The 26,797-nt window shown below is 42.8% G+C and overlaps 1 protein-coding gene across 3 annotated transcripts in view; it reads left to right on the top strand.

The window, feature by feature from the left end:
* Positions 1 to 26,245, top strand: part of LOC126542313 (proprotein convertase subtilisin/kexin type 4-like) — a 210,132-nt gene extending 183,887 nt beyond the window's left edge. The window contains exons 9-15 of one of the 3 annotated variants that reach the window (XM_055077166.2): positions 2,706 to 2,809; positions 4,381 to 4,498; positions 4,603 to 4,752; positions 6,117 to 6,256; positions 6,419 to 6,775; positions 22,326 to 22,418; positions 24,381 to 26,245. In XM_055077166.2, the coding sequence (XP_054933141.1) occupies positions 2,706 to 2,809; positions 4,381 to 4,498; positions 4,603 to 4,752; positions 6,117 to 6,256; positions 6,419 to 6,775; positions 22,326 to 22,418; positions 24,381 to 24,946 (1,528 nt within the window). In that variant the 3' untranslated portion in view covers positions 24,947 to 26,245. Of the gene's footprint in view, positions 1 to 2,705; positions 2,810 to 4,380; positions 4,499 to 4,602; positions 4,753 to 6,116; positions 6,257 to 6,418; positions 6,776 to 12,413; positions 12,552 to 22,325; positions 22,419 to 24,380 lie in introns of all 3 variants that reach the window. The other 2 variants (XM_050189331.3, XM_050189332.3) reach the window with 2 other exon arrangements.
* The last annotated feature ends 552 nt before the right edge of the window (positions 26,246 to 26,797 follow it).

The following is a 26,797-nucleotide window of genomic DNA, read 5'->3' as shown; positions in this document are numbered from 1 at the left end:
TTAAAGAGTGACCGGGAAGGTTGACATGTTTGGATACGGAAAGGTTTGAAAGACATTTTCCTTTTGACCTGTGGTTATTAAATCATATCCTGAAAGGTTCTTGTGACCGGTATGCTGTTGATTACAAGTTGTGCATTCAGGAAGGCAGACTACATTGGCGGTGTCACTTTAATTTGAACAGAGAAGTTGGATGCCCATATATATTACCTTTGATAACAGTTGCACTTGAGGAAACTTCGCGTGACCTCGAAGAATTGTCTGATATTTTGCGATGCGGCTGCACACGACTTCTATTGATTCCGCTTTCGAGTGAATCCGGCTTGGCCTCATTTCGGTTACTGAATGAATAATATATATTTTTGACCTCTGCGTGCAAGTGGCAATGTTTCCATCCCTAATAAATGTTGTAAATCATTAGAAGAGATTTTTTTTAAATAAGTCGTTGGCATTGCCTACTGGAAAGAAAAGCAATACTTGGATATATATCATTCACGTGCTTTACATATGCCGTTGATAAAAGACTGTGCCAAAGTGGTCACTGAAGTCTTCGGGATTTTTTTAAGGGTCAAAAAAAGCATGTAAGGCAATTTCAAGCAAGGCGAAAATACAGCAACGTATTCATTCCCTAGGCACAAGCTATACATACTGTTAAAAGATAATTGTTAGCTGACTACCGCCTTCTCTTTAAGATATAGTAAACTTTGTCCTGTGTCTATGTTAACATATATTGTGTCTGTGCCTGCTGTTCACAGTGGCAATTAAAAAAGAAAATGCTTAGGTGAAAAAATACGGATGAGGTAGCCGCCACTGGCGTAATGTGCTTGTCCTCCTATTGTCAGAAATTGCAGAAATAAAGCGAAACTATGAATTAAAAGCCATGCACGTCCGCACCAACAATGATGCAGTAGGCTTTTAGCCACAATAAAATTTTAACTGAAAAGCTAGAGGCAACTCAAAAGAAAGCTCAAATGATGTGGGTAACAGAACTCTGATTATGACACATTGGGGAGGGGGGGGAGGCTTCGACATCGCCGGAGGGGCTGCCCCCCCCCCCCCTCCCCCAGAAAACTTTGGAGGGGCTCCAGCCCTGGAGAACCCCCCCCCCCCCCATAGCCTGTGCCTGTGCCTGTGCTTCCCACTCTCCCGTTTCTTGCATGAGTGTGCGTGCAAGATTGCACCCGCTTAATGTGCCTTATTTTATTTACGCTATGGACATTACATACTAAAAAAATTGCTCGACAGATATGTTTATCTAACGATCGCTGGGTGTTTACATTTTTACTGCGGTAGCTGTCATGAGCACTTCCTTCCAACTCATAAAGATGTCGATCAACATATTGCGATTGCTAATGGGTTAGCTGCACTTGGTTTCATAGAATACCACATTTGTGGTCACTGTTCATAGGCCGAAGCACTAAGAATCTGCCAGCATTTACAAAGTGACCCAGCATGGTGGCCTGGTAACTGTTATTCCACTGCTAAAACATAAGGTCGCAAGCTTGATTCTCAGTTGTAGCCCTATTGCTGTTGGTGCGTAATGCGAAGTAATTTATGTGCTGAGATTTTGTCTCGCGTCAAAAATAAACCTGGAGGTCTCTATATTCTAGGATGCAGCTAAAAGCCAAGCTGTGGCTTCTATATAGCAGGGCTAAATGACGCAAAGCGTAGCCATTTAGATTTTTTTGCACTGTGGTTTCAGTCGCTTATATAATACACATATGGACAGCCATTGCAACTTGGCTCTGATTACAGACTCCTCTAATGTCTAATAAAGTCGCCGACCGATAATTCGGACTCGACGGGGACTGCCAACAGGTTCGAAAAAGTGGGAGTCTGAAATATCGGATTCGCCTGAAAATAAGACCTTATTCCACATGTGGCCAAAAATGGTGTGCCGTATTCTCGAATCACCACTTTCTCATGGCATCTTCAGCTGGTCGTTTCTGAGCGCTCTAGAGCGCTCTCGCGAGTGGCGTTGTCTTCGGCTGGTTGAAAGAAGGAACCAGCCGAACACAGGGCGAGCAACCCTGTGTTCGGCTGGTTCTCGATCGGTCTCCTCCATCTTCGAGCACTCTGGGGTGACGCGAAATATCGCGAAAGTGAAAGTATATTCGAAAATGAACGTCCAATTGTCACGCTTTTCCAATTTGGTCAGTGGTTAGAGCGCTGCTTTCATCCATGTTATCAGTGGGATCAGCCGGTTATGAATGGTGGATGATAAGAACGAAACTTGCACGACACATCGAAAATGCAGCCTTTATGACTTAGTGCCTTGGCTTATCTTGTCCTGCGGTTTCAGTGCAGTCAGCGATTGACTAGGTCCACTAGGCTTCGCTAGTTTCGCTTTCTAGGGGGCGCTAGCGACGTATCAAAATAAAAGGATCGCTATTTCTGCTCGATTCAGTGACCGAATTTCGACACGGCCATGCAGTCGTAGTCCAAATTGTTGCGCGACGCGCTGTACAGTGTCCGAAACTTAAGTTGTACCTATACATTAAGTCTACGGGGCCTTTGGTGGTGCTGCACAGCCGTCCAAATAATCAAGCATGTCCAAATTATAGGTTTCTAGATTGCTAATATTGAATGGGGATCTGTGTCCTGGTATTTAGATACGCATGATACACAGCCATGGTGATGTACACTGCGAAGTCGTTTCATGAGAGCATGTTGTTGAAACTGTTTTGCTGGCACTCTTCTTTTGTTAGTCGCCGACTGACATGGAGAGACATGCAACACATAGTTGTTAGGACTGCTAAGCCCGCCAACCTGCACACAAGTGATTGGCAGAAAAACGGAGTTGGACGCAACGGTAAGGGCTAACATCCTATTCTAATTTCTTTTTATTTATTTATTTATTTACTTATTTATTTTAATACGCAGCTTACATACTGCGCTATTGTTTTCCAAAGTTATCTTTAATCTTGCCAACTTAGACATGCATGATACACAGCATGGTGATGTACACTGTGAAATCGTTTCATGACCTTTATGATGTTTTCGTGACCTTCATGACCTTTTCAAATAGCTTCTTTCTTATGGCTCTTTTGTTTGTTTCCTCAAATGTACCCAGTTAGTCTGCATTTTGTTGCCTCCAATAGACTAGCTGTATTAATGCACAGTTGTTACTGCAGTACTTCAGTGGAGTAATGGATCTGTGACGGGGTGCTCTGCAGTAGACCTTTAGACTTCTCAGGCAAGAGGGTCACTTTAATTCACTTGCATTGCACAATGCTGATGTACAGTAAGGATACAATATCTTCATTATAGCTGAAGCAACTTTCAATAAAGGACATTATCGTTTGGATTTGCAAGTGGGCATAGCCATATAAAACTGCAATGAAAGCTGTGCATGACATCTGTGAACCAACAGGGAAAAATGGTTCCTGGCATTTCATAAATTCTACTGAGGACGTGTTTGGCAGTGTTATGTGCCTTTCATTTATGGGACTGGCAGCCTGTAGCTTTAAATGCACTGTGGCACAACTTGACAGCAGTCAACAAAGTTCGCTGGGTTGTACAGAAAAGATGCCACCACAGAAGGAAACATGGGTCTTGCCAGTCTTGTGCTTTGTTTTGAGTTCTGGGTGTAGTTATCGCATTCAAAGTGCTTGAAACATACATAGGACATTGTACGCTGCCACATGTAACAAAGACCATGGAAAACGGACACTCTTTGTCCAACAAACAGTGCCGTCAGTGGGCGGACCCAGCGACTGTGTCAGACCATGCCAAGCAGCACGTGATGCACACCTCAAGCATTTCCACAGCTGTTATTCTTGCGTGGTGAATTGTTATGAAGCTCATGCACCTGACATGTCGGAGTTTTGAGCACACCATGCTGCAACTTGGTAGCAAGGTATGAAATTGGCTAGGTAGTATACAAATCGCAGCTCTCCACGTTCCAAGACTTTGCAGGTCATGTATGTAGCAGTTCTTTGCAATGGCCCGCTTTACGACCAAGTGCACAGACCCAAAAGGGATCAATGGTTGTTAGCACGCAGTTCATACGCCCAACAAATGTTGCTAGGACACAACATTAAGATTAAATCCAAGAATCTAATGGACCCACCTTCAGGAACTTCACAAGTTAAAGCAAGCAGCAAAAGACAATTACAAGAAATGTCAAAAATTTGAGTCCATGAGGCATGGAAAGACAAGGCATTGGTTTCAAATAGGACAAAAAGATTATCGACCTAGTGGAAGACCTTTGCAACTTTTAACCCTTCTAAATTTATTTATTTATTTATTTATTCATTCATTCATTCATTCATTCATTCATTCATTCATTCATTCATTCATTGAAACATCAGAACTTTGATAGCCTGAAATAGTAAGTGCACTGTAGAAAGCAGCTCATTCCTTCTGCTTGGAATTCTCCAGTGAGCCACTCGTTTGGATATGGCCTGATGGATGCGGATGCCATGGTGGCTTTAGCCAAAAGGTGGACCACCGTGCCACAGCAGAAGACGTGCTTGGTCAGAGCCCAGCCCATGGACAAGTGAGTAACATCATTCCCTGTGCTGATTTCCAACATTGGTACTGTGTGATGTGTATGCATCGGTAATGTTTATTATTTTTCCTTTATTTATTGCCACATTGCAGGTTGATATCCCCCAAGAGTCACGTAGAGCTAAAACTGAATGTGAACTGCGAAAACGTCCGCTTTCTGGAGCATGTTCAAGCGAAGGTCACGTTGTCTGCAACACGGAGGGGTGACATGCACATTTACCTCACCTCACCTGCAGGAACAAGGTAGCGCACTTCTACCTCGGGCACAGCTCACCCACTCCAGGGGATTTTTTCTTGACAAGCAGCCTTACTTTGTCATTTTGCAAGGTTATCTACTAAACCATGTTTGGCAAAGACCTGTAAAGTATATTCATAGGTGTGTTAGCCTAGAAGATTGTGTGGCCTTCACTGAGTTCTAAAGTAACTTGCCATGATTATTGTGGTGCTAAATGACATCCTGCAGGACATGTACATCTTGCGCCATGTCAGTGAAGTTCTGATTCAAACTTGTGGCGTTGCTGGGCTTACCCATTAGCCGTGATGGCGAGTGTTGGTGCTCTCAGCAACAGTACACGTCCATATTCTGTAATGTTGGAAGGTGTAAAGTTGAACAGCAGTGCTGATGGCAACGCCTTGATATTGTATTCAGCTAAACTATGCAGAACTATTATTGCAATGAGCTACCACATTCCATTTGTCCACTTGTGTAAGTGTATTAGCACTGACATCATCATGGAGGATGAAGATGTTTTCCATGGGGAGGTTTCGTATGGCTCAAGAATGCTTGTGTTGTGTTGTGGTTGATTATGGCGTTGCAAGATGCATTGCACAGAGAGAGAGAGAGACAGAGATTGGTTCTAGAGCAGTGCATGAAATTGGAATAGTAGCACATATAGCATCCTAATAACTGTACTTACAACAGCCAAATGCTGCAGCACGATAACGATACTTGACATGGCCAGGCTGCTAGTTGTCCATTTGAATTACATACCCACGGAAGGTTTGGTGCACTGAATACATTTAGAAACATTACTTCATGATCTATGCATGTGCAAGTTGTGTGCCCAGATGTAGACAACTCCTTTCAATAAGTCTTCTTCACTTGGTGTACTTTTCTCATGGCGGCAGGGTAAATAAAGTAACAGCGCTACATTGATTCCTTTGCAGCAGTGCTGTCTTTCTTTCATGTTAATTATGTGCAAGGTAACACAATCTTCTGTGGGTGAAAGCAACTTGCAAAAAATGCAGTAGACCTCATTCTCAATTTTCCAGTTCTTACAATTCCTCTGTTTATGAAATAATGTTAATGAACATTGAGAATCTTCTATTCAGTTTGTGCAACTCAGATCTTTGTTTTGTCAGTTTGTATGCATTTTTCTCAGCTTTATTTATATATAACACATTCAATGGTGATGCAACATGGTACCATGCTGCATCGGCCATATTCTTTCCTCAAACTAAAGTGCTTGCAGTTTCCACCGGGCTTGTGCCCCATGAAAAATGTACATGCACACGTGCAGAATCATGCAAGACTCGTTAATGAGATGGTTCATTCATGTCTGTGTGCTCAGATGTATGTTCCTAGACTATAGCTTCTACCATTGCAGGTCGACCCTCTTAGCCCAGAGGCCTCTTGACAATTCTCGGTCAGGCTTCCAGGCCTGGCCTTTTATGAGTGTCCACACATGGGGCGAAAGCCCCAATGGGCGTTGGAAGCTTGAAGTACACAACGATGGACGCTACTTTGGTAAGCAGTCAGAAAGATGGCTATCTCTACTTTTATTGAAGTACATGGTGGAAAAAAAGCATCAGCACTCAGCCAGCCACATTGGTGGAGGCGATGACACAGCTGAGTCCCACAGCTCGTGGGACTGTGCGACTTACTTTATAAATTTTTCTCTGCCTGTAGGAAAAGCTACCTTAAAGGAGTGGTCCTTGATCTTGTATGGCACGACCGAGGACCCTGAGGTGTGGTCAGCGGGTGCTGGTGCGCACCCTCCACCTCAGTATGGGAGTGACCCCAGTGTGCCAGAAAAGGAGAATGAAAAGGAGGCACTGCCCACACCCGCCGCTCCTCAGACGACTCGAAGGACCACGACCAAGGCACCGACGACCCTTCGGCCATCACCACCATTGGTTCCCATTGCGCCGACATCCAAGGCATTCCCCGTGTACCGGCCTATGAAGCCTCCGCCTTCTTTAGGACGGCCACCCAGCGACCATGAGTCACTCGACAACTTCATTCATTCCGACTCGCGCCGACCAGGTGAGCCCATCACGTTTGTCCGGCAGATAGTGCATGTCCTTCAGAACGCCTTCTCACCATTCCGGCCCCAGCCCACCTACTACATTCAGATTGCCTGAGGCATCTTGAACAGCGAGGAAAGAGTAGAATGCTGCCTCGGTGTTCCTTTGTTTTGCTTTTTTGTTGTTGTTGTTTTTGTTTCATGCAGCCGCTGCCTTTATGTTGCTTTTGTCTGCTGCCATTTGGCTGTGTCTGAAAGTCAGAGCTTTGGAATGTGATGTGCTGGGACATGAATTCACGTATTAAAGCAGGTAGCAATAGAGGAGCACAATGGACGTGAGTCAAGGATACGACGTGTGATATCCATATATTACACTATGTCAAGGGAACATAAATGGTATTTACAACAGTGGTAAGATACTTTCAACTTGACGCCCTTCTAGAAAACTGTTGCCTGATTCAGGATGGTACTACAGCCTTGATAATTTGTTTTCTTTTTTCTTTTCTTCCTCCTTTCGGTATTTGCATTCCTGATATGCTAATTCAAAGACAAAGTAGCTGTCAGGAAGGCTTTTTAAAAAATGCAGCTTTCACCCATGTTGAGAACCCACATGCTGCAGTTGGCTAGTATTTGGCATAGTGCATACCTTTATTGACGCCTCCTCATTCCCAGTCTCTGGCGATGCCTGCTGGAAGAATTAACAGCACTTGGGCTCACATTCTGATGTCAACTCGCTCAAGTAATGCCCTTGCTGCATGTGCCGACTTGCCCAAGAAACACAAGTGATTGGACCAGTTTTGTTAAGATAAATTCACAAATGCATTGAGCATGCTCTCGTACACTGGTGACCAAAAGTTTTTTGAGAGTTGTGTGAATAGGTATAGTATTGCAGTTGCAACAAAAATTGCCTAGCAATTCCGTCAAGTTGTCAGCTTAGCAGAGAGAAGGGTTTCAGCGTTAATCTCATCACCATGTTTCCTTCGTGTGGCAGCTGCTTATCCATCCAGTCATCTTACCAGAATGCATTTAGCAAATGACTGCTGCTTACAAGTAGAAAACCTGAGGCACTGCTATGGCTGCAGCTTTCTTGTGTGCTGCTCCGACGACTTCGTATCGCGGGACCCTGCATTCAGTTGCAGGGACATTGCTTGTGAGCTCAATGTGTATCGATCTGTTTTGGTTGTTGCGTAATGCACAGCCCATATTTCACTGTGGAGAACATCAGTGCATAGTCGTCACTGATGACCAGAATTGTCATCTTAGCAGGTTTTTGTTAGGTAACCTTTAGCCACAGCAAAGTGAGCTTCTAGCTCACTTTGCAAATGAAGCTTTTCTTATTTGACTGTGGATTCAAGAAAGTATCTAACAATTATTGCAGATACCGAGTGTTCGTTTTTAATGGAGTCCCAGTAGAATTGGCAACACTAGCTTGAACTGTTTATCTTTGACAATACAGATGCTAGAATGAAATTTCTGTTCATACAGCTGTTCGAGCTCATTTAGTTGTGCATGAAAGTTTTTTTCATAGACATTTAATAAACAATTTTTCCTCTACGTATACAAGTGCTGCTTTAAGAAAACTGTACCATAGGTGTCCCTTTCTAATATAGTCTTCCCTATAATAAATAAGTGTGGTACTCAGAGGCACCCTATTGTTATATTTGATTGAAACTTCATTGAAGGAAATCTCAGCAGCTGTTTAGCTGATTGAGAACATATTTTGAGGATTCTACCAGATGTTGGGTCTTGTCTTATTGGAATTTCTGAGAGATGACACAGGTGGCCATAACTTCACTTCTAGGCATTGTAGAATGAGCCTCAATGCTTCTTCTCTGACCAGTAATTGAGTATCGCTATGGGAGCTTCATTGTGGAAATTGGCACCAGAATATACCATTCATGTGTATGCAACTCTGACATGCTCAAGACATTTTACTAAAAACAGCCTTAGCTTCAAGCTAGGTGTTCCAGTTTTCATTTTCCTTAGATCATGTGCGGTCTAAAACAAGTACTCTTGTTGACTTAAAAGCAGTGCACACAAATTATTGCTCTGCAGTATTAGTATATATACAAACATCTACAGCATACACATTGTTGTTGGCTGTGGTTTTTTGCCAGGACAACATTTCACTAGTTAGAGCTTATTTGCATTTGTGTTCAAGTCAAGTCACAACTTCTTTTTGTTACTGTTCAGTGTTGCAGCTATATTTTGTATAAGTAAAGGTTCTACTTGAAACTATGATTGCTGAAAATGTTTGCTCCTAATGTGACCAGGACCTGCCACACAAGTTAACTGCTGTAGCACCAATTTAGTGGTAGCATCATCATTGTTGTTAAGAGATGTCATGTTCCAGCACCTTGTGTGCACCTTGTTCTTATTGGACCAGCATTCTATAATCTCTAGGTTTTCTTTGGTGTGTGCCATTTTCTTTTGATTTTTTTGTGCATTTATGGAATGTGTTGTGGTTTTCATGGAGTCTGTGTTTGTCAAGCCTGTTATTGCTTTGTCACTTTAACTCAGCATTTTTTTTTCTTTTACATCCTCACTTGCTTGTTCTTTTCCTTGAATCTGTACTCTTGTTGCATGCCATCATAAACCATGCATGTATAGTGATTGCGCCGATTCCTTGTTTGAGTTTACTTTGTTCTTACATGCCCGTAGGTTTGTTGGTTTTCGCTGGACTTTTGCTATGTTCTGACATCCCCCCTGTGCTGTGGTCATTTGTTTTCGTAGGCAAAAAGCGAACTCATCGAACGTAAGCATTTGACTCGTGTGCACGTTGTCGCGTGTCTGGGGTCACTGCGACGCTGCTGCAAGGTGCATGCAAGAAATGCTTTCTACGTACTCATGCTTTTTGTGATACTTTCTCTTGCCCCTGTGTTGTGGCTTCATTACTAACACTGCTGCACCCACCGTACATCGAGAAGTATGATGCTTGAACTTGTCTATTGCATAGCACAGCGTTCTTATTGCTGAGCTGAGAAGCATTGGCTACGACTTATTGATGCTTCACGACCAACAAGACTGCAAGTGAATATTCAACTTGCATTAATTCAAATTCTCAGGCACTAAAGCTATCTGAATAATTTAAAAGAAGTTTGAATTATTCAGTATCTACTAATGCAAGATCCAGGACAGATTTATGGCTTATTGCGTGGGCATATATATGCAGCTATGCAACAGATACACATTGTTGCCAGGCCTGTTTTGCTGTGAAAAAGTTAATACTAATGGAATTTCATAGTGGCACCCACCAACATTAATGTTATCATGAATACCAATACTAAATGTAATTTGAGTTCTTTGGATATGGTGACTTCAAAATGTATTGAAAACATAATGGGCCAACCAAAATTTTGAGGTTTGATTTTGTCAGAATATTGAATTATTCAAATTTGAATTATTGAGTGAGACATTTGTTCTTATGGGAAAACTTTCCTTGGAGAGCCGGAAGAACAGCTGGTGTGGAAGTGCAGGATTATCTTATGTTGCCCTAATTCCTTTTGTTGCATTGCATATCATTATTTTATCACACCATGTATTTTTGCTGCGAACAAGGATTTAGCTTCTCTTGACTCAGTTTATTTAGCACGGTTGAGTTTGTGGAGTGCACTTTATTGACAGTGCAAAGTCCACATGTTTTTCATCGTTCAACTGTAGAACAATGCACTCTCAAGTTTCTTGCAAATTATGATGTGTTCACTTTATGTAGCAGTCAGTAGCAGCCACAATGCAATAAGTAGTTGTTTTAAAACTGTTCACACATTTCTCAACATTATTGCAGTGCATAGACTATCTTGGTTCTTGTGACCACCGAAGCATGAGAACAATAAATCACTTTTAAAGAAAACACATAGACCTGTTATCGGTGTTAAAGCTCACAAGGCAAGGCATCCTTGAGAAATGTGAATTTTCACAGTCTAGGTATGCAGCCCAAAGTTCAGAGTTGGAGTTGGCACTAGTAACATGTAACCAATGCTTTGCTCAGTACATTTACATCCTATGCACACAGACTGGGTGGAAATTCACCTTTTTCATAGAACTGCATGTTTGGCATTATGTTTTTACTGACATGCAGTTGTGGAAAAGCTAAAGTTTAAGTAAAATATGGTGCTCTTACAGGGTGACAAATATGAAGTCGAATTGACAAATTCTGTGGCCTTTCAATTTCTATCTAATTGATTACAAAGACGGCGCCGAATAAAACAACACACGAAGAAGGGAGACACGAGACAAGCGAGACAAGTTGTTTTATTCGGCGCCGTCTTTGTAATCATGCTTAACCAACTAGCCCACCAGCACATGCTCAGTGACTTCTATCTAATGGTTGCAAGTATGGCCATGTGTGTGGCATAACTGATCATGTGTCTTGTGACTCAACTGTCAGGTGAGGGCAAGAAAATGTTACATCGCAGTATACATATATCAAACATTGTTGGTAGTTTTGTAACCTGCTATAGAATAATGCTGGTGTTGATGCCTTGAAAAAAGCAGGCCTTACTTGTGTAATCTACCATCAGAAACTTTAGTGCTGTCTCTAAAAACTGGATTGCTTTATTCAACAACCTTGGCTCAATGTTACAAGGACACTTCAACAATGTTGGTAATTGAAGGCATCACTCATACTGCCAATATAGCATTACATCTGTGTAATATGAGAACCTTCTTTATTTTACCATGTAATATGTGCCTTTTGAATTATGAGTTTTCAAATTAGTGCATTCTTAATTCTCTCCATTATATTGCTCTGGATAGCATTAACAATGAGTGGAATTAGTACAACAGGCATTGTCAGAAAACAACAGAGTGAGCAAGAACAAAGTGCTGCTAAAGTGATTATGATTAACTCTTTTTCTTTTGCTGTAATATCTGCAATAAACATAGATTGTTCAAGTTTTATATGTTAAGGTTTGTACAGTATGCAGGTATCAGCAGTTATGCAAGCTGCCCATATTCTTACTGGTGTTGAGACATAGCTCCTTGCTGGCATTTCCTATCAGATTTATTGGGCAGCTAGTGACTGAAGCAAAAGATGTGTACAGCACTTGCAAATGCCTTGAACCACAAAGTGAAGCCTCTAACTAGAGAACCACCTGTTTGTGGCTAAGCTCAGGGCACTCTGGTTGTCTGAATGGTTTTTCCCACCTTGGAAAATGCTGCTTTCTTTGAATTTTGAGAAAAGAATTGAGTATTTTGACCACACAACATAATGTTTTGTGAGCAGCCATTGCACAGTCAACCACCACAGTTTCCAAGCTTTATTGAAAATCCTGCTTGAAAAAGAAGCTTACTGTTAAGGGAGAGAGGCCACTGTTCACCAAGATAGCCAAGGGCTGTATTCTCAATCGATCACTTTGGGGTACGTAGCTTGATGTGCGTTCCAATTGTTTATGCCAGGTAGACAAATGTGGCAAAAAAAAAGTGTGTTCAAGTTGTGCATTTGTCAACTGTATTGGCAGCATGTGCAACAGAGATGTCGCACATGCTACATGCTTCAGCACCACATATCGTCATGTTGCGTTGGTTATGTTATGCGTAGGTACTGCTGAAAGTGATCGGTAGAGACTATGGCAGTTGTTCAAGGGTTCATGCGCTCAGTCCTGCTCGGCCATGCTCGGCCGCATGAGGGCGCGTGCTCAGGGACCCATTGTCTTTCAGCGGAGAGTCTGCCAACGGGACTGTCGGTGCACGGGACTCGGGAGAACCCGGCCCGTGGCACCGGCGTGTCTAGCAGCAAGCCCGTCGAAGGAAGTGGCGCGGCAGCGCATGGCTGCGGCGCTGGCGGCCCTTGCCTAGGTTTGTGGCCGTCCCTCTTGGTCCTGCTCATGGCCTTATAACGGTGGCGGGCTCTGTCACGCACGCTGCTGCTGCTGCTCCTGCTGATGATGATGCTCGCTCATCTTACTCCTCCCTGAATTGCTGCCCCTCTCCCTCCAACCACTAACAACCACTTGGCAGACGAACTGTCGGCGGTGGGCTCCAACAACTGTGCGTGCGCGTGTTTTATGTGTTGCACGCTTGTCCCAATAGTTCGAACGTGCTGGATTGAAACCTCAAGTCATGCCTTGTGGGCAGAGGAAAACATCTTGTGTGTGTGTGTGTGTGTGTCATGCCCCATCCTCACAGTTCCTGGGCTGATGTGCCCATCCTACAGTCACAATTCTCAGTCTGTACATAGCACGTCAGTAATCCTATGAGGCCACAAACATCATGGCTCCTTGGTCTAGCCCAGTTGAGAAACTCCCACTCGCGAAAAACCAGGCGCTCAATCTTTTGGGTCTTCCATGCATGCAACTGAAACAGCACTTATAGCTGAAGCCCTAGTTCAGTTCAAAGCACCCACAGTCATCTGGGATCAATTCCGGTTAGAGGGTCCTATTAAAGGGGGAGCATGGACAGCTTCTCAACTGGAATTGCTGAGGAATGATGGCATGTGGGCTTGTAATTCGAGACACATAGCCTCCAGCACGCTGAACAGTGATGTGTTGCAAGCAGCCCACAATTCCATCATTAATTTCACTCACTCAACTGCTGTGAGCACATAGCACAGAGACAGCTGCACATGATGTGTAAGCTTAAATTGGAACAAATGTAACCTGATAAAAATGGTCTGTCTATAAAAGAGTTCTATAAAGGCCAGCAGCACATAAGTGCCAGAAACAAATAGCAGCAGTAATCCATTCTTGTAAACAGTCTTTACATTTGGGTTGGGCTAGCTTGCACCTGCTGTCGGGTGCAAGTGATTGCTGTTGTAAAGAAATCTGTTCATCATGATAGTGGCCACTCAACTGTGTGTGTGCTTGTGATTTGTTGTCAGTTTGTGCTGTCACTGTAGGCATGTTTGTGGAGGCAGGGGCTAGTTCTGATGACATTCTTGGCTAAGCATCTTGGAAATTATTCTTTGACACACTTCGGCATTTGGTACTGTTAATTTCGCAAATTGAGGTATTGTCTTCAGCATCTATTGGGGTGTTATTTCTTGCGACATGGCGGGCATTGTCAGACAAGCCCTACCTTACAAAAATGTGTTGTCAGCTTGTTGAAACACCTGCAGCAGTCGGATGAATGAAAATTTGGAATGAATTGACTTGCCAAGTTGAATGACTTGGGTTGTCAGGGTGTCAGTGCAGACCTGCTTATATTTGCTTTGTCAATACAACTATAGCACACCGTTTTTACTGTGTGCGGCATTGGGATTAAACAGAACCCTTGGATATTATTGGTATAGAGTAGTAGTCGAAAATGCTTAGCAAGGAAAATCACAGGTCTCGTTGCTGTGCTTCGGTTCAGTGTGACTTCTGCCTTTATTGTATACGTTAACTGATGGGCACACTTGCAACTAGTGTTACAACGAGCTCGTTCTTCCTTCCGTGGGACAAAGGGCTGCGTGCAGTTCAGTCCTTGTCCTGCGTCATTAGCATCATACCTTGTGGCACCGCAACATGTAGGCGCAGAATAGCTAGGGTTGTTCTTATTATGTCAAAGTCAGCCTTGTACAGCTTCTGTGTGCCAAGCTAGCAGCACGTATTACCCACCGTGGTACTGCAGTGTGCTTGTGTGTGTTGGTGTGTGTTATGTGCCAAGGGAACATTTTTCTAGGCAACTGTGCTAGGCAGTGATTATATAGATGCAGAATGCCAGACAGGTTGGAGGGAAACTTAATGGCCACATGTCATGAGCAGAGGCTGGCATTTTTGCATCGATCATGCACGCAAGAACCTATGGCTGTCAAACTTTGTTGAGCGCCTCATTTTTCCATATTGCTTGTTGTGCCATACACTTAAATCCCCTTCTTGTAAAAGAAGTGTGATCTTGCAAGCCACATTAGCTTTTGCTTACATCTTGCCAGCAGGCATTTGCAGGGCAAGGACATTTTGTTAGCTTATTGTTCGGTTTTCGGGTAAAAAGCTGCTCCCACTGTACCCATCAACTTTGCAGCTTATTAATGCGAGTATCTTATGTGGCAGGGAACACAAATAGCACTGCATTACACGATCAGCTTGTGAGTAATGCAGCATCAGCATTACAGTGAGTAACTGCCGGGAACGCACTTGCACAAGGCATTCCCTGTGCACAGCTCAGGTGTTCAGTGTGTGTGACAAGCTCATTGCTGCGAGTACATTCACACAAGTTGTTCAACCTTGGACATTCTGCTGATGTTGTCGTCATTGTTGCTGTTACTCGTTGGCTTGCACAGGTCATTGTATATTCCTGCTGTTTTCTCCAATCATTCAATGACAGCTGCAAAAGTGCATGCTTTGAATACCATTAAATCATAACCGTTCTGCGTGTGTGTATGAACTTGTGTATCTTGGTACATCTTATGTTTACGCTAAGCTGGCTGTCCTTTAAACTCTGGGTGTGCCTATCATATGGCGCACACACCTGGGGAGCAGCAAGAATGCTTACTCTTACTTTTTAATTAGAAATAGAGTTGTGCTGCTTTAGGAACAATTGTTGCTATCGTCATGGCCATTGGTAGTGCGACCCTTACTACAGACAGCCATGCATACGGTGCAGCTAAGATGTACATATTTTGTTTTCAAGTCATTGGCTAGCATAAAAATCTAGCAAAAAACTCATGTACGTTCTGGAGTTCTTTGCATACTTTTCTACTCTCCTGTGGTGCCATTAGGTATCTAGCTTTCGTGAGCACAAATGGCATTCTGCTTGCATGCTCCATTTGTCATAGCAAGGTCACAGACAACTGTGCTTTCTAAAAAACCGGGCTAACAAATACAGTCACTGTGCAATTCCTGAGAGATAGAGATTAAACAACAGTATCAATTAAATTTTGTGTGCCAGAGAAAAGGATGGGTTTCAGAAGGATAATGAAAGCGTGTGCATTTGGCTAAACTTTCCTGGACGCTTTAATTCACAATCTGCATCATCACTTTTAATTGAGTTGCAGTATAGATATTGTAAGTTTGCGTATTTTGTTCATATATTCGGAAATCATGGCACCCTGTACAAACTCGATGCACATCTTGTCAGAAGGAACCAAGTCACTAGCAGTTGGTGATGCAGCAGGAATCCTGTCTCTTAGCGCACATGCATTTTTTTTTAAAGAGCTTTGGATAGCCAAGCTTGCTTTCATGTTCTCTTTAAAAGCTATGCATGCATCCTGCCGATTTACCGAAGCTGTTGTATAACGGACGCCTTTTAGTGTCCTTGTAGCTTGGGCTAGGCAATGGTTACTTGTATATACTATGTTTATGTGTACTATGGCTTGCATGTCTGACTACTGTACATAGGACAACCTCATATTCTCATCAGAAAGGACACTAGAACACACGCTTTGAGAGGACCAGGTGGGAGAGATGTATTGGTACTTGGTCAGAACTGGAACTGTTGAGAGTCAGGCGTATCTGTCTCTCATTTAACTGGGGAAGCCAAAATATAATGTCAATTGCTACTTTTATGTGTTGTTTGCTGTAACAATTTAAATGAAGGTTACTCTAGGAGCATGCTGATGAAACAGCTCTGTGCACCTACCACACAATTGCAGAAGCAACCAAGTGATAGTGATGCTTACACGCATCTTAAAGCATTGATGCATTTAGGCATGTAACCTTTGGTTATCTAGTTTCTATACATATTTATTAGTTAGGGAATACTAGGTTTATAACTACAATGTGCAGCTTTTATTGCATGTTGTGTGAATGAAGGGTTTGAATCAATTGAAAATTATGGATCCTCAAGCATGCATCATACCACTACTAGCATGGGGTCAAGCACTGAATTTTATTGCTGCACTTTTCAACAGTGAAGAGTTAAGATATTTTACTATGCATGATGCTTTTTAGCCAGAAGCAGATTTTTTTTAAATATTGATATCTTGAGTAGCTTGTTCCTGTAAGTTGCCTAATCATTTTGTATGACAGAATATGTCAAGAACCTACCAACAGTGAAACTGTTAAGGGAAGTTTTGTAATGGTTCCCCAGTGGCGGCGGGCGACGGAGTTGTCAGTATAAATTGTAAATGTAATGCACTGTGTGTTGAAGCTCTGAAATTGGTTTGAAACATAAAGATCAATGATTATAAAATAAATGTTACCCTGCGTATGTCTTGTTCAAATAGACTACTACTTATATGCGTGGTTTTGTTAACCAGTAGTCCATAATATTTTGTTATAATGTTGCGTTACACTGCCTCCACTTTGGAGGTCTTCCAAAAGTTTGCGCGACTGTGGTAGTAAAATCAGACACATCGCCTGTATGGGAGTTGTCACTAAGAACAGCCAGCCACCACCATGCTTGAACGCAGCAGCAATGCAGCCCACATTGCAGCAACTGTCACTGCATTTGTCACTGGCTGTTCTTAGTGCTGTTGCATTCAGGCAAGGCTGTGAACCAGTAAACAGACCCATAGTACTTCTGAAGGGAGTGAGAACTCACTTTACAGCTTCGTTGTCTTTGGTGTCTCGGTTGTTGGATAGGCATACATGTGTGAAGGATAATTTTTTTTTTTGTCATAGTGGAAGTGTACTAGCATCCACATATACCAGAATACTGAGGAGCTTATTTGGAAACAGCAGCACTGCTGTCAGTATCTTGTTACATTGTCATCAACCATAGAGCTTCTAATGGACTTCCGTGGCAAGACTCTTTGAAGTAAGGATATGAAAATATCTGCATATATTGATTGTGGGATATTGAAGTGGGATACAGCAGATAATTTCTATAACAGTTCTGTACACTTCAGCTCCACACAGTATCATGAGATGTCTGTGCACCCACTGCTGCATGTAACTGCGTATTCAGTATTCTTGTATATTTCTATGCTAGTCTATATCTGCCTCCTAAAATTCTTTAAAGGGGCCCTGAACCACTTCTTATCAAAATGGAGAAAGAAACTTGAAGTGAAATAGGCTATTTCAGAGATACTTTGCCGCAAAAAGTACTTCGGTGCGTTCAGCAGAAGTGGAGTTCATTCATTCAAATAACCTTATTGAGTGCCCTGTGATTTGGTGGGGTGGGCCTCGACCCCGTCTAGGTTTCGAATAAGGGTTGTTGGCCCTTGGCGGCTACCTCGGCTTATTGGACGGCCCAGAGTTGGTGCTTCAGGTCTGAGCCGAGCACTGCAGACTCCCAGCACGCGCGGAGGCTGTTGCTGTTTGAGGCTGCTTCGCCGTTATTGTGTATTAAACCCATATATTCCCATAGGATATGCTCTTAGGGTGGCTCTAGAGTCTAGAGATAGCTGGACTTTGTTAGGATCCGGTTTGTAACTGCCACCATTTGACTGATTGATTTTTGTTTAATTTTGGGTGCGGCAGCAGGAATGTGCACCTCTGCAGTTTATGGTGTTGTGTAATTTCGTGGAATCTGCTCATTCGATCTTCGCACTCCCACTCGTTGGTAGTAGGTGAGGTGGGGTTAACTGAGGCTCGGACCGTAAGCTCTCGAGCCATGCAGTGTGGCGCAATAAAACATGGCCTCCACTGTGCTTCCGTTCCTTCTTCCTCGCACTGCGAAGGCTATGGCACAGTGGGGCGTGCCCACAATGTTCCGCCTTCTAAATGTCACCGTGGCATGGAGTTAAAATTTCATTTTGGATTGTAACGTAGATGCCATGACTTCTGCCTTTGGTGCCTATGGCGCGCCAAACATAAGCCAAACGTGGTTGTCCTCAGCGAGCTTCAGTGCACTTAAGTGGACTCGTGGCGGCAACCCGCGGCAGCCACGGTATCTATACCATGTACCCGACTGCAGCTTGATGTCAGCTATCTGCCAATAGCAGCGGTCTAAGGGATTGACGAAATAAAGCATCCGATGTTGAAATAAAGCATCCAGAAGAGAGTGAGGACGGGGCCTTCTGGTGAACAGAGAGTGTTTGAGAGAAAGGTGACTTTGCAATCAGCTTGCGAGCTCCATGCACTGCCTACAGCAGGAAAACTTGGTTGAGATGTTCACAGCAGCGTTTGCTACCCGCAGACTATGTTATTTCACCAAGCCTGAGGGGTGGTTCAGGGCCCCTTTACTCAAACTTGTGACAGTCACTTCAAACTATTTGTAGCATTGGTGACCTTGCTACTCTGCCTTGTGTAAACAGAACAAGATGCTTCCTGCAGCACTAATTAGCACTGCCAGTTAGACTGAAAAAGGTGCCAGCGAATGGAACACCACACTAATATAAGTGCTCTGACAAGCTAGAGGAGCATTCTGCCTAGCTGATGCATCCATATTTAACCAATTGTGATGCAGCACTATCGCCTGTTGCCAGTAATCGTCAGTGTGAGACCTCGCAAGCAAGAACTTGGTACAAGTGGGGATTGATGTAAAGAGCCTGTGTGTTGTTTTGCATTCTTTAGTCATTTAAGGGATGGCGTACATATTTCTGTGCAAGTTGAGACACTAGCAGGCATCAAAGAAAACCTAGACTGTTGAATATGTATGTATGTCTGTCTGTCTGTCTGTCGTGTTCTTGTATAGCTTGCTTTTTTTGGGGCTGCTGAATGCTGGGTGGAACCAATTCTGGAAGTTTTATAGGAAGGCCCTTTGACTGTTGTTTGTTTGATTTTGCGCCACTTTATTGTGTATGTCTTGCACTTTAGAGTATTTTTGCTAATAACGTTCTAATAATGACTGCACAGAGATCTGGTGTTTTGCTAGTAAGCACCAAATCACTGGCACTTTCAGTGACCAAATGGGCTGGTCTTCTGGGCTTTTCCCGGTGAGCTGCACTGGTGGCATAGAGAAACTGCATTTAAAAAAAAGAAATTAACAAGAAAAGCAGGAGAAACCTTGGTCAGATTCAGATATTAATGTTGTACATTTGTTCCTTTATAAATGCCTGCACATTTCACACACACAACACAAGAAAGATGTGTCTGTACGTACAAAACTGAACCTCTCAAAGCTGTAATGTCTAGTGGTCTCAATATGTAAGAAGGCACAATTAAAAAAAACAGCTGGTGGTTTTGTCAGCGAAATTGTGTGTAGGCATATTTCAATGCTGCAAGCAAATGAGTGCGATGTTTGGTGGCATATAATCAATGGAATAGTGATGTGTATGTGTGTGTGTGTGTGACGTAGGTATATCATTGGACGTATTCATCCAACACAGGCACCACAAAAAGAACTGCAATGCTACTGGTGATTCTGTGCAACACCCAAGTTTAGTTTCACCAAGGCTACTGTAATGGGGCATTTTAATTCACAGTGTTAGTTGGCCCCATATTTTTTATTTGGAACATATTGCCTGTAGAATTATAGCCCCATACGAAAAATGGGGTGTATGAGGGCTTAATAAACTAATTTTACGAATCTTGCCAAACATTGTCGACTGTGATTTGTGTCATACCATTTCTCTTTCTTTCTCTGCTATTTCTCTCTCTGCATATGCAGATCACTTTGGTCAGCCAAGCACGTCATTCTTCACTGTCCTAATTTTTTTAGAGGGAAAGCTTGTGCGCTGAAACACAAGCGGGTACAAGTGATGCGTCATTCAGTTTCTCTCGCTCTTTTACTGGATTTGAACAGTTTCGTGAATAGCACATTACTACTTGCTCGTGGAATAGGCTAACACTGCACTCAGCGCATTTCGGAATGTTGAAGCTTCACTTTTGCTCACATGATCTGTTCTCTTAATCATGTTTAACCACCTAAACTATTCTTTGAATTTTCTGTTTACACCTGTCTATGCCTGTCTAAAGGAGTACAGACGTCGGCAATTCTGATTAACAAACAAAAATGAAACTGCTATGTACGTACTCAAGCACAGTGCAGATAAGAAATAAGCAACTAGGAGATCGCATATAGCATGGAAACCGCTAGCAATGAAAGTAATGAAAAGTAGTCAAGCCCATTTATAAGAATATTGATGAGCCCAAGAAAATACCATTGTTATAACCGATAATTGTTATAACCAGGTTGCATGAAAAAAGCAGAGTGAACAAGGATTCAACATTTTATTTAGACAGAAAGAACCAAAGTCAAACCCGCTTGTTGCTTTACCGCTTTTAACAATACTCGAATGTAACAAAGAGCAGCTGCCCCAACCTGAACATTTGTCTGTGTTCTCTGGTAAAATAAACCACAATGCTTCCATGCTGCGTTATTGGCTATAACAATTAAATCTGGCTACTGGGTGTGGCACAAAGGTGAGTGTAACAAAGGGGCTCTATTTTTTTTTTTTTTTAAGATGTTGCATTCTTTTCTTTTTTTTGCTGCAGACACCTCGTAGACAGATTTAATTTCTACAACCAATAACACGGTATGGAAGCATTGTAGGAAAAGATTTATTTTATCATAGAACACATACAAAAGTTGACAATGCATTGGCTGCTCGATGTTATATCTGATACATTGATCAAACTGGTATTGTTATAAGTGGGTTCGACTGTACACTGTCGTTATTGCTAAGAAAAGCTATGCTGTGTATGTCGGAACTTGCATCACTCATCAAGGGTGAAATTTGTAAACCTTTGCATTTGGTGGTCAGTCGGGAGCTATTTTTGTGTGCAAACAACGTTTTGAATCCAGTTCCTGGTCGGCTAATGTTAGCTGCATTTTCCGCACTTCTCTATTCAGTTGGCAAGATCTGTTCTGTTAGCGAGATACAAGCAAATGGCAAATAACAAAAAGTTCCAAGCTGTAATTGAGCCTCAAACCCTAGCTAAGCAGCTATCGTATTTTGCATAGATATTACGAGACCATGAATATAACGCGAGAGGCGACTTTTTACTGCTCCTAAAATTTTTAATATACATATTACAATTAAACCTCAGCTAATGATGTGCAGCGCAGTCGTAACTGCTCACTTGGCATGGCCTACTTAGCATAGCATGGCCTACTTAGCGTAGCATGGCCCACTTAGCGTAGCATGGCCCACTTAGTGTAGCATGGGTCACCTAGCACAGCATGGGCCAGTTAGTGAAGCATGATAGACGATCTCGACCATGATTCATACTCCCCTGGGGTCTTGTGCCAATTGTTCCTTTACCAGGCTCATCTTGGTACAGGATCACCCATTGCTCTGTGCCCTGAGGTGCAGTATGTGCATGCCATAGTTGCAGCTGCACCTGAGCAAATGAGGTCTTGCAAATACTCATTGCTGTAGTGGATCAGGTAAACAGGACTGGAGGTGGCTCCCCCACTATGTGTAGTCGGGCTTCATTCTCCCATTACCCTTATTACCCTCTGTTATGCTGAAGTGAGCTCCCACAGCTAGCAGGCCAGCACCTGCTGCCTTCAAGAGGCTGGCTTCACTGCAAGACCTAGTAACTGGTTGGCTCAGCTTGGGTAGTAGGATATCTCGCATTATGTTTAGGGCATGGTTCTGTATTTGGCAGTAGCTGCTTTCAGAGGCTGATTATGCAGGAAGAAAAAAAAAGCTCTCCTTATATTCGTGCAGATACAGTCTTAGCTATGCACTATAGGGTTCATCTTCCTTGGAAGTGCATGGCACATTCATTATTTGTGAGCAGTCTTCAGAGATCATATCCTCTCATGCTCGCCCCCTTTTGCTTTTGGTATCCAGCTGTTCCTCATGTTATGGTATTTACTAAAGTTTATTATTGGACAACTGCTAGAAAACATCTCGTCGTCTGTTCTCTTTTGGCTAAGCACACTGGCACCACACTAATGTCCTTCTGTCTGAGAACGCTCAAGCGACCACTACTGCGCTCGGACACCTCAATGTAACCCACATATACCCAGGTAGGTGGTCCAGTTCATGAAGTTCCAGTGCCACCCTGTTATAGATGTCTTCTTTGTTTTTTTTTTCATCAGGTCTGAATGCTTGGTCGTTTTCCTTGGTTTAATAACATCCCACTAACACCTGGGTTCCGCTGGCTGCCCGTGATGACAACACGCTTCTTGCTTAACTTTGTTGCACGAGCACTGGAATGCATTGCAATCTTTGACAAACTTTCTTTACTATGTTGTGTGGAATATGGATGGTGAATTGAAGATCCTTTTTTTGCTATTTTGGCTTTGTCATTTTGACACACAAACACCTTGTTGTATGCAAGGCTAGTTTGGCTGCCTTTGGTGTGTGCTAAGCTTTCACGGTGTGGACACCATGTCGTCAGTAGGTGGGCCACTGTGTTCCCATGACCAACCCGCTTCAAGCTAATTAGTCTTTTGCTGCTCTTCAACTGTTATGACAAGCTCTTATGTGCCAAGGGTACATCTACTATATGGTAAAAATAAAAAAAAATTGTTGGTCATGTTCACTCGCTGCTTTTTAGCAATTGCAAATAAGGATCGTAACTCCAGTGCAGTGTTATTGGTTTTATTATTAAAATGTGGTGTCAGTGATAGATACCACAATTATGGGTGCTTCAGGGGTTGCGTTCCACTGTCGTGTATGTGAGACAAGGAAATTTGCCATATGACTGCACATGTTCGGATAACCTAAATTATGGCTACTATTCATGATGCCACGGACATTGGTGTCAGTGACAACAGTGGTGTTAAATGTGGCTAACTTGAAATGTTAGTTTGACTTTTGTTTTTCTTTCATTTTCTTATTTTGGCAGTTAGTATCACTTTTTGCTCTGCTAATGATAATATGCCCCTTGCATTGCTTTCTTGCCAACTTATTCTTGTTTGTTGCACAGATACCTCATTGTTGCGAGTATTGTGACATGTGTTGCTTGCACAGCACTCTTTTCCGTTGCTAGCTATGAATGTTTTGCATGCGGCGCAGTGATGATTCTGTCTATTGCAACCGTTTACAACTCTGCATTAACCCAGTAGGAGCGTGCTCTGTGTGGTATGCTTTGGGTACCTAACAAAAAGTTTGCTGCAGTGTGCAAAAAGTGACTTCCTTTGGGTATACTTTTTGGTATGCTTACATGTTGGGTGTGCAGTACTAAGTGGTCCTTTTTTTTTAATACATCTTCAAAAATTATTCCCAAGTTTGTAGTGCTTTTACAAACGAATGCACCTTGAACTTTTTCCTTGAATGAGCAATGTAAATTTCCTGACCTCCTTTTTCGTTTTTTACGCCATGTCAGTTTTACTGTAATGAATCCATGAATTGCATTTTGTCTCTGTTCAAGAACACTGCCTAAATAAAGGTTCACTTATGTTTCGGTTTGAAGTAGTGGAAACCACGGCATACTATAGATTTGCAGTAAAACTCTAGTTCTTGCAAATTTGAACCTATTGCTACAGTGTAACTATACATTACAAAAGCTTCACACAGACTGCTTTCTTAAACCATTTGCACTGTTCATACTCTTTCACATAGTTTGTGCAAGCACTAAGCTTCAAGGGAACAATAATGCAGTCAATGTGTGTGCATGCAATTACATTTTAGACCAGATTTTTTAAATGATTTGAAAAGCTGCAATGCATGATAAAATTCAGCTATGCACACATTATTTTTACAATCTTTCATTGTGTCGCACTAAAGAGGGTACAACAGGGTAGATTTTATTTGTTAGGCATGATTAAAGGGGCTAAAAAAACTGACAGTTTTTCTTGAGCGCTTGTGATCAGCTGCTTGGCACAATCGGAAAGCTGGGTCTTCAAAATAAATTTTTGATATGTCGAGACACGCCTTTCCAGTGCACATTAGTTTCCATTATTTCCATCAGCTCTGTGGATTTAAAGGAGCAGCTATTTCTAACATCAAGTGCTTGTTTTTTGTGGCACACCCATCCCTTGCAGAGTGCCCGTATCCCCAGTATGCCACGTGGTCCGGCTGTGTCGACAAGTGCCCGGACAGCACCTACCCGTCGCAGTCATCCTCATCTCCACTGACACTTGCTGGTTCCTCTGAGAGAACTGCTGCACTCACGTGCGAGCGCTGCCACTATTCGTGCCGTGTGTGCCGAGGCCCCAGTGATGACCAATGTATGCGCTGCTTTGGTGATGCCGACTTGGTGGATGGTGGTTACTGCCAGTCCAAGGTCCTTCTGGCCAGGCTCAACACTGCGGCTGTCTGGTACAAGGCAATGACCGTGGCCCTAATGACCCTCTGTGTTGTCATCGTGTCCGTGGCAGGCCTTGTGCTGGTGACGCAGACCAACTGCTTGGCTGCTTGCTGTGGTGGCCGAACTAGCAGCCGAGACGCCCCTGGCGGCCGCAGCGCACGGTACTCTGGTTTGCCAGTGCACACGAGCACCTTTCCCGAGGATGGCATCATACAGGCACCAGTGACACCGTACCACTCCAAAGACAGCAGTACACCGAAGAAGCCCAATGTCAAGCCTTACAGAGACGACGACATTTAAGACATCTTCCTTTGACACAAGAAGCTGGCTGCTAAGTCTTGTGCAGCATGCTAGGAAGGGTGCAGTTTGAAAAGCTGGGAGTTTTATCTACTACTTGTATTGTGTATGAGCAGCCAAAAGCCATTTACCAGTTGAGGTACCACCTAGTAGTGGTATTTTACAAAGGTAGTCTGCTGCTTGAAAGGCCATTGAATTAAGACTCCTCTATGTCATACTGCCTAGCATTGTGTGCCAGGTCTGCGAGGTAGCTGATCCTTCCGGAAGTTGCTTCGAAGTGGCTGATGGCGTAATGCGCCGCAATCATCCTTTACCGTCGACCGAAGTGCTTTCGTGCAGTGTGGACTTGTCACTGATTGAGAGCTGTGCCAGTCTGTGGCTACAAGAGACTTACAAGAACTGCCATGCTGGCACGTGATGAATGAACAAGCAGTGAAAAACTTTAAACAGACATTTGTCTTTTGTGAGAAAGACTCTGCGACGCCAAGTGTGTAAATGTGGCCTACAAGCATGGCGCTGTGATCTCCTGTGCACGTTGCGTTGTCTGCTGTTTGGTGCATTATTGTGGGCAGTGCAGTATAGCCATTAATTCAAGTGAGGGGAGTAGGGAGCAGGCACGGAACAGCTCATGCTGCGTGTTGCTCTGGGTGATGCCACATGATCACTCATCTCATGGAATGGTTTCCAAGACCTCGCAGCTTTTATCAGCTGTTTTGCATTGTAAAACATCAATTTCAGCATGCGAACTAAATTGGCCTGCTGCCCTTAACTTATGTCGAAGCATCTGGTTACGTGTCTATGCAGTTCGGTCAAAAGTCGATAAGTACATTGGAGGAACGAATGCATGTGGCGCTTGTTTGGCTCTGATTAGCAGTGAACACGACGACTGTGTTGTGTCCCACTAGTTAGTTTACATAGGTTGAAAAATTGTTTGAAGCATTTACATTTGTACTTCAAGGACCAACCTGTTTCTCTTTACACGAACAACACTAAAGTGAGCCAATGTTTTATCTTCTTTTAGGTTTACTCTAAAAACTTGTTTAGCATGCATTTTATGCAGTCTTTCTATATACTTCTGTTTTCTGTTATACCTACACCTTTGTTTACACTTGCTTTCTAGTCTGTTTAGCTGCAGGATTCACTAGAACTTTCAGTAACAGTCTCTCTAAAATATTGATCATTCATTTGAAACATGTTGCGTACATTGTTGAAAATACACATTGCAAATACTGATCCGCTGTACGCTTTGCAAGTTATACAACAGAGCTGTTTTCTGTAAGAAAAAAATTTCTGATCAAATGATCTGCGTTTTTGTTGTCCTTGCAATACCTGAAGAATGGAACATCCACAATCGCTAAGCTACTGTCACTGGCCCTTGTCATGAAGGATGACAGCTGCCGGTTTCATTTCTTTTAGCAATTTTTAGACTTAGCCATTTATGGAGAAAAAAAGATGTGTGCTGCTATATACAAGTGCTATGTATTTAATCATTGCAAAAAATGCCAGTCTCCTTCTAATGCTTACAGTAAGCCTGTACCATGCTGTTGTGCATTGTATGAAAACACCACCATGGCAAGCAACTGAACAAGAGTAGGTTGCAGCAGTCAACCTATTTTGTCAAAGAAGACAGCGAAATAACTAAACTTTCTGTTAAGCAGAAATTAAACTAAAGAAATGTGTCAATGTGCGACCTTGAAGAATAGAGAGTATAAGCTTTTAACTTGCATGGAATGCTATTCCACAAGCCATCCTGGCATAAACCACAACTGGCATGTGATGTCTTATTATTGTGCAGTTTATAAGTTGAAAATAAGTCTAGGTACACATGGTGTATCGTTACTTCAACTGAGTTGG

The sequence above is a fragment of the Dermacentor andersoni genome, chromosome 2 (assembly GCF_023375885.2).
Source record: "Dermacentor andersoni chromosome 2, qqDerAnde1_hic_scaffold, whole genome shotgun sequence".
NCBI lineage: Eukaryota > Metazoa > Arthropoda > Arachnida > Ixodida > Ixodidae > Dermacentor > Dermacentor andersoni.
This window is presented reverse-complemented; position numbering and strand designations above follow the sequence as displayed.